The sequence below is a fragment of the Oreochromis niloticus genome, linkage group LG13, assembly GCF_001858045.2.
Source record: "Oreochromis niloticus isolate F11D_XX linkage group LG13, O_niloticus_UMD_NMBU, whole genome shotgun sequence".
Lineage (NCBI taxonomy): Eukaryota > Metazoa > Chordata > Actinopteri > Cichliformes > Cichlidae > Oreochromis > Oreochromis niloticus.
The window spans coordinates 26,071,315-26,088,621 of record NC_031978.2 but is presented as its reverse complement, the minus strand read 5'-3'; the positions used below and the strand labels follow the sequence as shown (position 1 = coordinate 26,088,621).

Here is a 17,307-nt window from a genome sequence, read left to right as displayed (position 1 = left end):
GTAAGAACTCATTTTTGGGTTTCATGATGCACACTGGAAACAGGAGAGCACCAGACAGCCCAGTGTCCAACTGAATTTTCTTCTGGAAAACAAACAGAAGTCTTAAATATAGACCTAAAATTTGGGTCACTAGGATAAAGATTTGAGGATAATTCACAATGAAATTCAGATGCAGCCTCGTTTTACCTTTTGAACATGACTCACAAGCTCTATACTAAAATGAACTCCTAAAGAATAGCACACATAAAAAAACTGTGTATAATCTAATTTAGTTGAAGGTTGTTATAAAGACACATAACCTGGCTGTGTGAGTGAATCAAATATTATAAAATAAAATATTCTTTGTGGAAATTGTATGTGTGTTTTTCAGTTAAGTCTCTGTTTTAGTGATGTGTCGGTCGCGAACGAAACGGCTCTTAGAGCCGACTCTTTGACATGAACGACGCGAGCCCGCTCCTTATTGTTTTTTTTCCTTTTTTTCTTTCTCTCACCCTCTCTCTCGCACTTTTTTTCCGCTTCACTCTGCACGAGAGCCTTGTGTTTGCGCTGAGCAGAGGGGGGAGGGGCGGTAGGTACACTCGCAGTAGCACAGGAACAGAGCGGGAGGTAAAGAGAGAGAAAGAGAGCCAGGGACAACAACGTCACATTAGCAAGGTATAGTAATCATCCACAACTATTTTCAGTTGCGGATGATAAAGGATTTAGTAAGTTTATTCATGCAGGCCCATATGACAGAGAATGTGCATCTTCTTTTTGTTTTGCATATTTTAATTTATATTGTATTGTGTTGTGGTAGTAGTGATGCGCTGGTAGTAGTGATGCGCTGGTAGTAGTAATGCGCTGGTAGTAGTGATGCGCTGGAAGTACTCTGTACTTCCCCTCACAGCGTCAACGACCTGAGCCAGGCTAGTCGGTTAATCGAATCGGCCTCCAGATTACTACTACTAATAATGATAATAATAATGATAACATTATAATGATAATTATAATATACTGTAATTAATCATAATTAATGTTATTGTTGTATATATTTAAGAACACTAATTAGAAAATACAAATATATATGAACATAAAAGTATATTTACATTTTTTCAGTAATAAAAATACAGAAATGTAGATGAACATATGCTTTTAACCTGATGTCACCTGTACCTGCAGCAGGCTGAAAGGAGAGAAAAGCTCAGAGGTTTCAAGAATGAATTTCTAACTTCTTAAATTTCAAGCATCATTTCAGCTCAGAGAAAACAGCTGAGTTTCTCCTGATCCCCTGACACCATCATTACTGTGTAAATTCAGGATCCACTCCTGCCCCCTGCTACACCAGTTAGCGGCTACAAACCAGCTGATCCTCCTCTAATGCAGGAAATGCAAACATGTACATGCAGAGGCGGAGCAAGAAGTGGAACGTATGAGGGAGCAGAGCTGCAGTTGCGTCTTCTTTGTCTCTGAAAGAAGATTCAGCCGAGTCCATCAGGTTTCTCTCAGCAACAGTGGTGAGTGCAGCTGATCACTCTGTTCATCACAGTCACATTGGTTCAATAGAAATGTGCTCATATAGCCACAGATCTACTGTAGAAACATGGAGCTGCTGTTTGAAAGAGTCTCACTGTGGCACTGCTCAGGAGAATAAACATCTGGGTGTCCACAAGTACCTCCTATCTCATATTCCTAACCTGCTTTCCTTGACCTCAATGAAAACACTGAGGTCAAGGAAAAGTTGTTAGGAGATATGATAAGGACTTAGGAAAAGAGAAGAGCTGTGCGCTGAGAACTGCAGAAGACTAGAAAACACTGACACCATTACACCTTATGTGTGTAAGAGTTTCACTTTCAGGAGGACATTTAAATGAGTCATATGAACGGGGCTGGCTCTACACTGGTACAAGAGGAGGCAACGCCCCTTAAGTCAAGCTTTTAGAAGTTGAGAAAGAAAATTTCACTAGCTGGGCCCACGTCCTCAATTTAGGCTTGACAGCAGTTTAGTAGGTAAAAGTGAATGCTTTGACATGAATTGAGCTGCGGTTTCGGGAAGACCTCGAAGGGGACTGGCAATGGCTCCCGGGCCTGGCAGATCCCCATGTACTAAATAGAAATGAAGAAGTTACAGAATTGAAAACAAGGAGGGAGGGAGGGTGGGGCACGTAAACAGCTTGCAGAACTGGAGAACTGGGGGAACCTGATGATAACCGGAAGGAGCGTTTGGAGGCGTGGTCCCCCTCCTGAAATTCTGATACATAATTGCCAAAATAGATTACCCACAAACTGAATGTGGACAAGTTTTACTAAAGTAGCAGAAAAATCCACTGAAAAGGCACAAATGAGATGGTTTCACCTCTCGTTCGCTCTTTCCCTCCATGCTCTGTTTGTGATAGTGATGGGTCGGTCGCGAACGAAACGGCTCTTAGAGCCGACTCATTGAAGTGAACGATGGGAACCGGCTGCTTATAGAGACCACGTGACTTTTGCGCATTGCATTGTAGGTACGAGTGGCAGCAAAAACAAAACACTGCATCAAGCGTTAGCATTTCCAGCACCAGTCATCATTAATTCTGCGGTTTTAATTAGCTGCTTCAGTGAAAAACAAATCAACAATGCAAAAAAACCCAAAAACCAAAAACATTGCAAAACAGCATACTGGAAAACAGTTATTCATCACTTGATTGCTTCAATACAACCCTTGGGCACATATATGCTTTTCATGGCTGTTTTGATATCGCTCTCTCTCTTAACCGATCAAATCTCGCTGTGGTAGCAGCTTTAAACTCGGTATGACCCAGGTTGATAGAGGGTGCCCAGTCTGGATCGCATTCCAGCATTTTGTAGGCTGGTTTTCCTACAAAACACAACAAACATTAGCCCGCAAAGCCACAGTGAACAAAGCAGCATAGCGCAACGAATTCAATTCAAATCAATATAAGACTTATTTGTAACCTACATCATCAATTATGTTATGATAAATTACGTAATAACTACTACAAAACACTGACCTTTGTGGAAATGCTTGGAGCAGACTAACATGTGAGCTGGAGTGTTCTGGAATGTTATATTTGGTCTTCGAATGGCTGCAATCCAGGCCATCCGTCGGCTCTTTGTTACTTCGGAAACATGGCTTGAACAATTTCTCTTCCACGACGTAATCCGATCTCTTTACCCGTCGGCTTCCCATGGCTGTCATGCGACCGGCTATTGCAGATAATAATAATACAGCTTCTTGCCTTTCTTTTTACGTTTCTTTTTATCACTGTGTGACTGTTTTCTTGTGAAAGCCTGCATGCGCTAGTACCACTTGCCACTCGTACCTACAATCCTTTGCGGTTTTGCCCCAGAAATGACGTCACATTTTCAATCTCTATTCTTTCTCTCACCCTCCTCTGCTCTGTTTGCGCTGAGCAGAGGGAGGAGGGGTGGTAGTTACACTGGCAGCACCAGTAGCACACAAACAGAGCAGGAGGGAGAGAGGGAAAGAGAGCCAGGGGCAACAACATCGACACATTAGAAAGGTATCATAAAGAAAATGAGTGACGCCAAGAAAAGAAGCAAAATCTGAAACCATTTAAATTTTACTGACAACACAAAGGCAGAGTGTAGAGTCTGCAAGAAAAGGATATCATAGAGAGCCGACTCCACAAACAACCTGCACAGGCACCTGAGAACTGTCCACCCATCAGTGCAATGGGAAGATCACACACAGTCAAACTGAGTGTGATATTAATGAAGGTGCATTTTTTTTCTTTTCATTTTGCACATTTTAATCTATATTTTATTGTGTTGTGGTTTGCAGTGTTTTGTGTTGTTTCACTTTGAATTTGTTTAAAAGGAAAAAGCTGAAAATTTAAAGAGTTAAAAGTTGAATTGTAAACAGTTTGTTTTTGTATTTTATAATTTATTTTTTTACATTTTATGTGGAGTGAATAAATAAAAGCATATGTGTATAATAAACATATATAAATAAAAACACGTTGTTTTTTTTTACATTAGTAATTCATTTTGTGCATAACTTTATATTGTTGTTGATAATAAATTAATGAAAGTAACAAAATAACCTCAAAAACTGCTTGGGAGCCAAAAGAATCAGCTCTCTAAAAAGAGCCAGAATTCCCACCACTAGTTTGTGCGCAGACTCACACAGCACTCCGCAGAGATAGCTCCCTGCAGCTAAACATCCAATCACTGTTAGTATGCAAATGAGCCGGTGTCAGGTTTCTCAGAGGGCAGGGCAGAGCAAAACGAAGCCCATGAGAAGTCCATAACAAATAACTTGGATATGGATGAATCTGTAAGGGAAGCAGGAGATTGTTGTTGTAGAATGAATGAAGAGAAAGGAGAGTGGAGCTGTTCGGCTGCAAACAGAGTTCAGTTCCTTGTAAAACAAACAAGCTTAAAATAAGATGAAAAAAGTTCAAATGTTCAGTTCTGAACCTGCTGTGCTCTACACATTAATTTTAAAATTGTAGGAAAAGACATGGTGATTTTTTTTATTACCCTGGCAACCCTTTCTAGTTTTCTTAATATTGGCAACAGCGAGAAATGTTATTGTTATATTTGATATAGGCCATCCAATTAAGGTAAAAGTCATGTTTTTAGTTGTCAGAATCTGATGAGGAATATTTAATTTTATTTTTTGTTGTTTTATTTTTCAGTTAACGTAGTCGGGGGTTTGCGTGCCTCAGTGACCTTGTTTCTTTGGAACGCACCTTCTATCTTTTTGACTTCAGGCTGACTCCACATTTCCTCTTCTTATTAGTGCTTCTGTTTCCTTTAGCTCTTTCACATTAAAAGCAAAGCGCAGGTAAACTTTTATTGTGAAGCATTGAGAGGAAATAGTGTGTTTGTCACAGAGTGAGGAGAGTTTTGTTAGCTGAGCTGTCTCTCACATACCACCACTTTCATCATGAACAATTAAAACAGGAACAGGAAGTTAAATAAAGGGTGGTGCAACACCATCAGCAAACCTTATCTATCCATTTTCATGTCTACTGATCAAATTCAGGCTCCCAGATGATACAGGCCGGGATACACCCTGGACAGGTGGCCAGGCTACTGCATGTCTAATGCTGAGCAAACTCATCCTGTAAAGTGTCATTTGGGCACGCACTAATAAAAATCTGAACAATGCAAAAGACAACAAATGACAATTTCTTAATGGTATATAGTTGAATTTCAAAATATTGCAAACAACATATGTTGAACACTTTTAACATGGATTTCTTAGAAAAAAATGAAGAAAATACTTTTTCCTTTCAAATTTCATTCTAACCTGAGCTACTGTGAACAAGTTTACCACTAAACAAACAATATCAGTAGACTGTCATCAAAGATGAGGGTGAGGACCCAGGTACTGACAACACAGGGAGACAGGAACTTAATAACAAAAGGCGAGCCGTTTATTTAGGCAAAAAACACAAGGCTACAAAAATAAGAAAAACTAATAACTAATGTAAACTGGGAGAAGCTAAACTCAGAGCACTGCACAAGGAAGGTGGAAAAAACTAGAGATTGGGAACATGGGGAAGATGAACAGACAACCTGACAATGAGCAAAGGGAAAGCAAACTGAACACAAAGCATGTGAGACAGGGGACTGTCAAAACTAAACAGGAAGTGGGACACAGACTGAAACCCAGACAAGGTCAGGTACACTTGACAGATGAACAGAGGAAAGACAGGGACGCACACGTCAGACTGAGGAGGCAAAGGATGCACCACAAGGAGGCGAAGATGGGGACAGGTAATACAGACATGACTAAGGGGTGGAGCGAGAGGGCGAGGGACAGAGGGAGAGAGAGAGGGCGAGAGACATGCAGACAAAACAACATAAAGACTAAACATGAAACGTGACTCACAGGTGAGGGACAGTAACAAGAACCTAAAGACTAATAAAATAAGCGAACAGGAAACACAAATGATTAAACTGGGAAGAGCAAGAACCATGACTAACATCAAAGAATAGAAACTTAACCAGAACATCAAACACTGACTCGCAGACTCGGGACCAATAGATCAACATTCTGGAGTTTCCAAATTTTACTCTAATTTTAACTGAGAACATGTTTTGTTTTCAACACCAGGTAAATTTTTAAAACATTTTCTGCTGCTTTACTTTGCCTAAGAACTTTATGGTCCAAGAACGATCAGAAAGTAGAAACTGCCAATCATGTCTGATTTGGCCTTGACAAATGGCATCGTTCTGGTGATTTCCACATTTTTCACTCTCGCCTGGAGGTTTGTTAATTCAGAGGGTTAAAGTGCTTCATCTGCTCGTCACAGCAATAACTCAAAACGGCTGATGGACACATGTAAAAATTAAAAGACTGACACTTTCCTTTTTCTTTCTTCTTAAACATTAAATTAAAATTGAATTAAAACTTATTTTTCCTTTCCTTCTCCCTCAGAGTGCAGACATGGCTGCTGCCAGTAATCTGCAATCTGAAGATCAGTTTCTGTGCTCCATCTGTCTGGATGTGTTCACTGATCCAGTCAGCACACCATGTGGACACAACTTCTGCAAAAACTGCATCACTCAGCACTGGAACACTAATGGCAGACATAATTGTCCTATGTGTAACAGAGTGTTCAAGAGACGACCTGAACTAGACATCAACACTTTGTTCTCTGAGATGGTTGCTCAGTTCAGACATGAAGCTCAGCAGAAAGCCAGCAGCAGCAGCTCAGAGCAACAAGCTGCCAAACCAGGAGAAGTTCTCTGTGACGTCTGCACTGGAACCAGACTGAAGGCCCTGAAGTCCTGCCTGGTGTGTCAGACTTCCTACTGTCAGACTCACCTGGAGCCTCATCTGACAAAGAAAGCTCTGAGAGGACATCAGTTGATTGATGCTGTGGAGAACCTGGAAGACAAGATGTGTAAGAAGCATGAAAAACCTCTGGAGCTGTTCTGTAAGACCGACCAGACATGTGTCTGCATGCTCTGCTCTGTTTTAGAGCACAAGAACCACGAGTTTGTTCCTCTGAGAGAAGAATATGAAGGAAAGAAGGCAGAGCTGGGGAAGACAGAGGCTGTGATTCAGCAGATGATCCAGAAGAGACGACTGAAGATTCAAGAGCTCAAAGAGTCAGTGAAGACGAGTAAAGGTGCTGCAGACAGACAGAAAGCAGAAGGTGTTCAGGTCCTCACTGCTCTGAAGGAGTCTGTTGAGAGACGCCTGAAGGAGCTCAAAAAGGAGATCGAAGACAAACAGGAAACTACAGAGAAACAGGCTGAAGGTCTCATCAAAGATCTGGAACAGGAAATCTCTGAGCTGATGAAGAGAAGCTCTGAGGTGGAGCAGCTCTTACACTCTGAAGACCACCTCCACCTCCTCCAAAGCTTCTCATCCCTGAAAGCTGCTCCACCCACCAAGGACTGGACAGAGGTCAGAGTCCATCCACCATCATATGAGGGGACTGTGGTGAGAGCTGTGGCTCAGCTGGAGGAGACACTCAGGAAAGACTTGAAGAAGCTGTTTGAGGCTGAGCTGAAGACGGTCCAGCAGTATGCAGTGGATGTGACTCTGGATCCTGATACAGCGTATCCTAATCTCATCCTGTCTGATGATGGGAAGCAAGTATACTGTGGTGATGTGAGGATCAATGTTCCAGACAACCCAGAGAGATTTTCTGCTTGTGTTTGTGTTTTAGGAGTGCAGAGTTTCTCTTCAGGCAGATTTTACTTTGAGGTTCAGGTTAAAGGAAAGACTGACTGGGACTTGGGAGTGGCCAGAGAGTCGATCAACAGGAAGGGAAATGTTATGCTGAGACCTCAGTATGGTCTCTGGACTGTAGTGCTGAGAAATGGAAATGAATACAGAGCTTGTGCAGGTCCTTCATTCCGTCTCTGTCTTTATTCTGGTCCGGAGAAGGTGGGGGTGTTTGTGGATTATGAGGAGGGTCTGGTCTCCTTTTATGATGTTGGTACTGGAGCTCTGATCTACTCCTTTACTGGCTGCTCCTTCACTCACAAACTCCACCCATACTTCAGTCCCTATATGAATCAGGGTGGTAACAACTCTTCACCTCTGATCATCTGTCCTGTCAATCACACTGAGTCGATCAACAACTGATTTTATTTGATGAACTGATTGAAGTAAAGGTGGCACCTGTGTGTTTGGCACACCGTCTACCGCTCTTTCTTATTTGTCTCATTTTATTATTTTTAGCCAACGTTGTGCAAGATGTCAGTTCCACGTTGTCTTATTATTGGACATTATTGACGTTATTGGAAACGTGTTCATCCACCAAATTTTTAGTTCGCCTTGGTGAAGTTAGCCAGGGTCTCTGCCTCCCTATCTGGAAGCAATACCATCGCGCCGGCATCCCATACCAACTCCACCACCTATGCGCAAGCGACGCAGGATGCGGGGTACCCGTGGAATCGCCTTGTTAAGCTGAGAATCAGGATTTCTTACCTTCCCCACGATCTTCACTCCATTCGTCAATCTTTTCCACGACTCCTGGTGCCATCGCGTGCTCTGGACCCTGTGGACTCCTGGTTGGTTCCCGTTGTCGGCTCTATCGAGAGGAGCCCTCTTAAATCCTTCCTGTCGACATCTGCATTGGCGGGGAGCGGATCAATCAAACCTTCGACCGGTGGATCAGGTAGTCGCTCCCCCAGAAGTCTCCAAACCAGCTCCCCTCAGGTTGGGTTTAATAAATGCCAGATTGGTGGCAAACAAAACTTTCATTTTGAAGGATTTCTTTTCTTCCCATGCGTTGGGTTTCCTCTGTCTGACTGAAACTTGGACTTCACCTGGTGAGTTAAGTGCCTTTTCTGCCGGCTGGCTGTGCTTATTTTAGCGCCCCAAGAGCTTCTGGTCGTGGCGGGGGGTTAGCTGTTGTTTTTAAAGCACACTTCGATTTTAGGCAGCTGTCCTCACCGACACGCTGCACCGGTTTTGAACTTTGTGTGAACTGGGCCACTCACCTTCGTTGCTGTATGCGATAGTTTACCAGCCTCCTAGAAATAATAAGGATTTTTAATATGAGTTTTCGGACTTTCTTGCTGACTGGACATCATGGTACGACCAGATCCTGCTGCTCTGTGATTTTAATATCCACGTCTGTTGCCCAGGGAAGCCGCTGGTTAAGAACTTCATGGACTGTCTGTTAAAGGTCCCACTCAAGAACGTGGTCACACATTGGACTTGGTGTTATCTTATGGGTTATCCGTATCTAACTTACATGTCGAGGATGCTGTATTCTCTGACCATATGCCTGTAACGCAGACACTAAAGCGGTTGTGCCACAATGTCATGCTAAAAAGAATGATTCTTTAAAATACAAGGGGGAGCAAGCGAGTCAGATACCAAGGGCACACAGATGAAGCAGGTCTGATCGGAAACAGTTTATTTCCAGGCCAGGGAGCATAAATAAAGAAACACCTCTTAAAAACGTATGTAATAAAATGTTATCAATCTATTAAAAATAAATAAAACAATTCTAAAACCAGTAAAACTACAATTTTCTACATTCATTAAAACCCCCTGATATAATTATGCCACATGTTTATTATGGGTCCACCAGGAGGCCAGGAATTCCTTCTTTAGAGCGGAGTCCACGCCAGCCTTGTCTCCGGCAGACAAGGAGGAGCCTCCTATCCTCCTCTTGTCCCTTCACTGGGCCCATCGCATCCCAGCCCAGCTCGTGTTCTGCACCAGAGTCCGTCATGCGATGCCACCACGGCTTCCCTCGCCTGAGCGCCCTGTAAAATAACAAACAGGGGCCAGAACGGTCGTCCCGGAAGCGGCCCTGGCTTATAGCCATGGCGACCCTCTCCCAACCTGGCTTCACCCGGTAAACAACAGTGGAGACACTACTTACAAATGCAGGCAGAGGTATACCTCTGCCCTGCTGCCAATCATACGCGTTGTCTCTTACTGTCGCCGTTCCTTGCTGTCAGGACTGGGTCGCCAGGTCATGCTGGCAATTCCCATCACTACTCTGTTGAGTCATGCTGATGCTTTTCTGGAGTTAAATTCAAGTCAGACTAATGTTTTTTTGAGAGTATTTTTAAAATCTATGTAACGCTTTACCCCATAAAAACCTGTGACAGAATGAGGAAACCTCTATTTATGTATTGTGCTCACTCTAGGATCACTGTGATCTTACACCTTCATATAAAATATATTCTGCCATCATAGTGGTGAGACTCCACTGTCTGCTAGTTTATCCACTGCTTTGATAGGGGTAATTAGCAAATGTTAGCATGTTAATGCAAGACAGTAAAAGGGGAACATTATGCAACCCCAATTCCCACAAAATAGGGGTGCTACATAAAAAGGACGAAATCTAAAAACCAATATTTGATAACAGTGATGTTTGGGCCCTCGCACATTATGGCAATAAAAACAGGGATGATTCTGTCATTGAAGTTATTGGGCTCATGGAAATCACTGTATGTGGATACAGTTTTCTGTGTCACTCACAAATACAGGTTAAAGTGCTATCATATAAAGAAGAAGCCATAAGTGACTGGTGCCATTTGCATCTGCATGCTAATTGTAAATACATTCATTCCAAGTCATCTTAGTGGAAACCAACTTAAGATGATTATTACTTTCAACATTAATTTGAGTGTATAAAGGTAAATCAAGAATATACAATAGATCGAAAAAAGTTTAATGCACTAATTTTCTGTGTGGTGTTTAAATATTTTCTTACAAATCTCCTGTTTTTAAAAATCTCTCTTAAGTGTTAAATATATAACCACAAGACTTGTTTGATGTGTTTACTACCCTTTTTTCCAGTAAGTTGATGACAGTATGTAGACTAGACCATTAGTTGTACCCCCACAAAAACTACAGACTCTTTTCTTCTGTTTTTTATCCCATCATTATTAAATAAGCATGCAAAGTTTTACCAGGGATGATTAATTATTGCATGTGCCTGTCAATAACAATACAGCAGATAATCAGTTAATAAACGGCAATTGCCATAAGGGAATTACACACCTTGATTTATAGTTAATGTTAATGAGTAATGAAGTAGGAAAAATCCATTAAGAAGCTGTTTGGGTCTGTTAGACAATGTTCCAAATTTTATAATTCTGGAAAAGCAAGAGGTAGCTGTAGAAATCTAAGCGAACATCTTTTAAAACATCTGCTCTAAGGATTTTCATCATTCAAAAAAGATCTAGGTCAGACTTGTGAATATAGAGCAATGAATGTGTCTCCAAGTGCCAACGGAAGACAGCGGCAGGTAGAAGAAGATCAGTTCATCTCATATTTTATGCATTGCTTCTCATCTTTGTGGGAGCAGAGCTGAGTCTGAGCCCTGTTTGAAATCTCCCAACCTCATTAGGAACTGGTTTGCTTTTGGGGAATCGGGTCTGTTCTCCTGCCTGCCTGTGAGGAGTAAGACTCTAAAGGAGCGGGTTTGGATGCTTCTTTGATGTTCGCATCGAGGGGATTGTGTGTTTCTTGCCAGGAGAATGATCCACTGTGGAAACTCATCTCTTCTGAACTCATTCACAGGAGCAAACACAAGCACAACAACATATCGAATTTTCAGAATTTTTTCAAACCACACAGTTTTATAAGTAGTAACAACAACATTTGCTGTGATTATTAATTTGAAAATCCAGGGTGAAGCAGCAGTTTTACATTTTATTTCAGTCTTTCTTGCCTAGTCCCTTAAATTGGCACATTGTAATGCAGCAGTGAACAGTTCTCTTGACTAAAATGTAGTGTCTGTTTTGGTAATGACATACTCACTAACAGCAGGTGTTTCCATCTTGCTGGGATTACAGGCCTGGACTGTGTGTAGGATGGAATTTTTCTCCCTGTTTAGTGTCATAGTGATGAGTCTCAGAGGAAAAGTCTTTGACGGGATAATGAATTCTCTTTATGGATAGTTGTTTGTGCTGGAAATGACCTGTCCATGCAGTGTAGTTCTGTGTTAGAGATGAATGTTGCTGGTGACAGGAGCAATCTTGAAGCAATGAAAAAGGATGAAAGTGGGTGGCTTTTTTTGCCTTGCAAACCCAGTTATTTTAAAGAGGGGTGCAGACTAGTTTATTTCAGGTTTTAAGACATGGTAATAGGTCATGTGGTTCATAAGTCTTAAAAGTGTTGAAAACTGAGCATTAATAAAACAAAACTGATAATAATCTTTCTGTACTCTTCATTGTGCTTTGAATTCACATCTTTTCAAACTGCGCCTCGGTCTCTCTTGCAAAGATTTACTGTTATAAACATGGCAAATGTCCTTGAGTTTAATGGTTGTTCAAAATCAATTTCAGAGCTAAAGAAGGTAACCTCGGTGCTGCATCAATCTCTCATCTCCTGGCAGCAGTCTTCATGCTATATCTGAATGAGTACGCAACACCTTAACAATCCTCCCTGCTGCCATCCATCCATCTGTAAATGAGGGAAGCACCCTTTATTCTAAAATTAGTAACAGTGAAAGGACTAGCTAAAAGTGCATGGAAACCTGTCTTTTGCATATGAATGGTTGAAAAATGTGGCGTCTAGCATAGTGAGAGATCGGTAGGCTGATTTTGATGTGTGAAATAAGAAACCTGTTTGTTACAGCTTGCTGGAGGCTTTAAGGACCTTATTGGCGTCATCGAGTGGGACAGGTGCAAACTGACAAGTAAATTTATATTTCTTAGTGTGTCAGCTAAAGTCAGCTTATAGTAGTCTCCCCAGATATATTAACCTTATATTGATTAAAAATCAGAATAGTGTACTTACTACCTGTTTGTGCTCTTAAAGCTTTTTAACAAGTTAAAATTTTGTCTACATTTTTTTTTAATCGTAAGTTTTAATAAGTTAATGTGTATATAAAGGTTAACAATGCACATAAAATACTGAAGCTTTTACAGCAGACACTTAACATACAGAGCACAACATGGTTTTTAAACTTGACGTGCTATTAGCTCCTCTTGTGCATTTTTGCTTTTTTTTTTTTTTTTTTTTTTTTGCAACAATGTCTCCAGTCTGCTTGTAGTTCAGATCAAGCACTCTTTAGAAGTAGGCCAACTTTTTCTCTGAAGCAATATTTCCATGAAAGGTGTCCAAGTAGATCAAGCACTCACAGCATCTATATCTAACATAGGTTCTTCTGTTTTCTTTTAAAGATGTGCATAAGATTAAAGCCTGACCCAGTCTTGGTTCTAAAGATAATGTGTCATAAGTCATATGACTTTTAAAAAATTGACAGTGCCTCCAAGTCTCAGTAATTAACATGTTGAAAGTGAAACAGAAATTTCAGTCTCAATTTTATGAAACAAGCTTTTTCATAACATATTATTTATACTTTATGCTTTATTTATAAATATAATTCACCTATACATTTTTTGATGGTATCATCTCAGAAGCCTGGAAGGATGTATAAGTTCAGACACCTCCAATAAACCCATAGTAATAGCTTTCTCTCACATCCACATATTGGGTTTGGCCTTTCGGTCTTGATATTAGTGATTAGTTCCTATGACCTTTGAAAGCCTTGCACAAAGGCACAAAGGGGCTATTGCACTATTGTATATCACAGTGATATTCTTTAGAATCTTTATAATACTGGACAGTTAATCTTGAGTGAAATAATGACACTTTTAGTTCCTGTATAAGAGGTGATCACTCTGAGTTTATAAAATAGGCTAAAGTTTGACAAGATTTCCCTTGTTTGCTGTGTTCATTGATACAGGTCACTGTTGTTTTTGTCCACATCTCAGGTTCAGACTAAATTCTTGGATGGGTTGCCATGAAATTTGGGGGAGATGGCTACACAGTTTGTTTTTTCAATTTTTCAATTCAATTCAATTTTATTTATATAGCGCCAAATCACAACAGCAGTCGCCTCAAGGCGCTTTATATTGTAAGGTAGAACCTACAATAATACATACTGAGAAAAAAACCAACAATCATTTGACCCCCTATGAGCAAGCACTTTGGCGACAGTGGGAAGGAAAAACTCCCTTTTAACAGGAAGAAGGGGCGGGGCCATCTTCCGCGACCGGTTGGGGAGAGAGAAGAAAGACAGGATAGAAGACATGCTGTGGAAGAGAGTGAGAGATTAATAACAAGTGTGATTCAGCAGAGAGGTCTATTAACACATGTTCAGTGAGAAAAGGTGACTGAAAAGGAAATACTCAATGCATTATGGGAATCCCCCAGCAGTCTACACCTATTGCAGCATAACTAAGGGAGGATTCAGGGTCACCTGATCCAGCCCTAACTATATGCTTTAGCAAAAAGGAAAGTTTTAAGCCTAAACTTAAAAGTAGAGATAGTGTCTGTCTCCCGAATCCAAACTGGAAGTTGGTTCCACAGAAGAGGGGCCTGAAAACTGAAGGCTCTGCCTCCCATTTTAAATACTCTAGGAACAACAAGTAGGCCTGCAGTGCAAGAGCGAAGTGCTCTAATAGGGTGAAGTTTAGAATTATATGTGTGCTATATATGTGTCAGACCAAGCAGCAATTTATTTCATATGCAAGTGATACTAGCTGGGTCTCCAACTATGACCTTAGGCATAATAGCAATTTTCAGGGGAGGTGTCAGTAAGTAGCCAAGCCTGAAGGCAGTGCATCAGGTGAGAAGTTTAATGGTGTTGTGCTAAGTTGGAGCCTTCCGGGCCGAAAAGTGAAGCGTGAAGACGCTTTGATTGAAAAGTGAGCCGACACAAACATGGCAGCTGTTTGCTGCCGCCTGCTCTCACCTCCGCTCATCAGAGTCACTGAACCAGACCTCTCTGCCCTATTTGCGGTGCGGCTGCTTTTTGGAACATTTTATTCAATTAGCAGAATAATAAAATAACCTGCTGTGTGTGGCTTTAGCTTCAGAGGATATAATAAAGCAGAAAATATTTGTAACTGTGCATTTCACTCATGCAGTTTGTGGATAGAGCTTCGTATCAAGCTTACTATCATTAGCTCATACTTTCACACTCTATATCTAAATGTCACTTCTAGCTCCAAAATAACAACATGCTAGTGGTTTAAATGCCAAAGGCTTTTTTTTTTTATAAAGCAGTGGGATAATTATGTTTCAATCTTAATGTATATTTTCATTCCTACAGAAGTTTAAACTGTTTCTGTGTCCTGTCTAACCAACACCAACACGTTGGAGTTTTTAACAACATTTCTCTTTTTATGGCTAAAAACTTATAACACTGCTTTGGTTCTGTCACATCACTTGAAAACATAAACAACAAAACCTTTTTATCGTTTTATTCCTAATGTTTGTGACACTGTTCCTATTAAAAATGATGCCAATAAATCTGCACGTTGTGTCATTATCTGGGTGCACAGCAAAGTTTTATTTAGGATGTACCATATTGAGGTCATTGGTCATTACAGACAACAGAATATCTGATGGAGTTGACCTGCTGTATCAGGCAGATCTATGAGCCATTGCTTTTATTATGTACTGACGGTCATTTGCAGTTGCTACTGCATCACTGCATCTGTAGAGGGCCGTTTGTTAGGAAACTAATATCATGAATTACTTTTGCAAAAGTTAAGTTTGACCTCCCTGATGTGATTGCATCCTTGACATTCTAACCACAGTTGATGAGCTCGGCTTGGAGATTAAATGCATCTCTGTCTGGTGATGAAAAGGTGTGTGTCTCTGTGTAGGATGCACAAAATGTGATAATGCTACACACAGTATTTAAGGTAGGAAATTATGCACATTTATGATCTGATGTCCACTTACATCTGTATCCACATTGCACAGCAATGCCTCAATAGATACTGTCACAGCAGTTTCATGCAGTCTTTCATGACTAGTGTACTGTGACTGGAAATTAGGAGCGGTGGCTTGTGCACAAATAATCTTAGCTTTATTTGAAGCCAAGTTCCCTCTGACTCCTACGTCGGTTTCAAACAGGGCTGAAGCAGGCATGCCGCCTGCATCAGACAATTATCCTGAGAAAACAGCAACCGAAACAGAAAATAAACTGAGATCAATACGCTGCTCGCCTCTCACATGATGACGTGATGGGATCATGTAACATTTGTGGCAGTTAATGTCATTACTGTAGCGTGACAGCTGTCAGAGCCAAAGCCAAGGACAAAAGAATTCAGGGAGACCATTAACAGGAAGGAGTTCTTTGGGTGTAATGAGGTGAAACAAACACTTTATGTTTCTTATGATCTTTTGATCTCTTCTAACATTATGAAATACATCAATTTATTGATCAATCAATCAATCAATAAATAAAAAAAATAATTTATACCTAAATACTTATAGTTTGTGGCACACTTTCTTAAAGTTTAAAGGTTCTTAAAGTTCTTAAAGATTTCTTAAAGCATAAAAATCTGGAGGGGATGTGAACCTGAGCATAGAAAGTCCCTGTTTGCGAAGCATGCCTGTCCTTCACACCAGGCACTCAGTATCAGCCGCCAGTGGGACATGAGAGGCACTTCAGTCTGTTCTGTGGGAAGGTTTACAGGGAAATGCCATCACTGGTGGACTACAAGCACTGAAGCATTGATCCAAGCTGCCGTGCAGGACCTCCGCCTGGAACAGTGGGGCAATAACAGCTGTCTAGCGTTGGGATGTTTAAAAAGGACATAGTTGAAATAAGATCAGCAGCGCAGCTCTTTGCCTGTATATCTCCCAGTGCTCACACTATGGGATAAATAAGGATGTTCACTTGCAGGGAAAAATTTGACAAATAACAGTAAACCAGTGAAATGATGTTAACTCACTTTAATTAATAAATAATGTGTGCAATGTCTAGCAGTGTGAATCATTTTGTGAAGATTATATTGTAAGTAGCACCCCAAACCTCCACGCAGCACACTATTATGATTATGTATCATTATGTTCCACCTTGTAAGTGGTTTTCTGAGTCATTAAGTTTGCTGCTATTCATTTATTATAATTTCATAGCTTTGTTTCCTTTCAAATAAGATGAGAAATTCTTTAAACTGATAAATATATGCTTGTTTTTAACCCATCATAAAAAGAAGATGGCAGATGTAATTCTGATGTATGATAACTCAAAATGATAAAAATCACAAGTTTCTGTACTGTCAATTACAATAAACCGTGGAGTGTGTTTCATGCGACTTGCATGTAGTGAAATGGACTGTTACAGAATGTTTCCCGTATTGTGTTAAATGAAACTCATGCATACACCTCCAACAGTTGTGTCACTGTGACAGACACACTAATGGAAACATTTCCAGTTATTTATTTTAATTTGGACTTTTCTGAATTAATTTTCTTACAAAATATTCAAAGAGGTACGTGAGGTATTCAGGATAAAGTCACATGGTGCTGCTTATCAATTCACTTGTTTAACCCAAGGATTCAAAATGAGTTTTCATACATGACCGATCCCAATTATCAGTAAGTGCACAGGCAAT

General features: G+C 40.6%; 1 protein-coding gene across 1 annotated transcript; it reads left to right on the top strand.

Annotated features, from left to right (window-relative positions):
• Positions 1–1,386: 1,386 nt before the first annotated feature.
• On the top strand, positions 1,387–8,979 carry LOC100706098 (E3 ubiquitin-protein ligase TRIM21-like). Its single transcript, XM_003441239.5, has 2 exons — positions 1,387–1,493; positions 6,392–8,979. The coding sequence occupies exon 2, from the start codon at positions 6,401–6,403 to the stop codon at positions 8,054–8,056; it is 1,656 nt and encodes a 551-aa protein (XP_003441287.2). The 5' UTR covers positions 1,387–1,493; positions 6,392–6,400; the 3' UTR covers positions 8,057–8,979.
• The last annotated feature ends 8,328 nt before the right edge of the window (positions 8,980–17,307 follow it).

Bases quoted from the DNA above. Each gene is read 5' to 3' on its own strand.
- LOC100706098 (XM_003441239.5), top strand. From the start codon at position 6,401: ATGGCTGCTGCCAGTAATCTGCAATCTGAAGATCAGTTTCTGTGCTCC.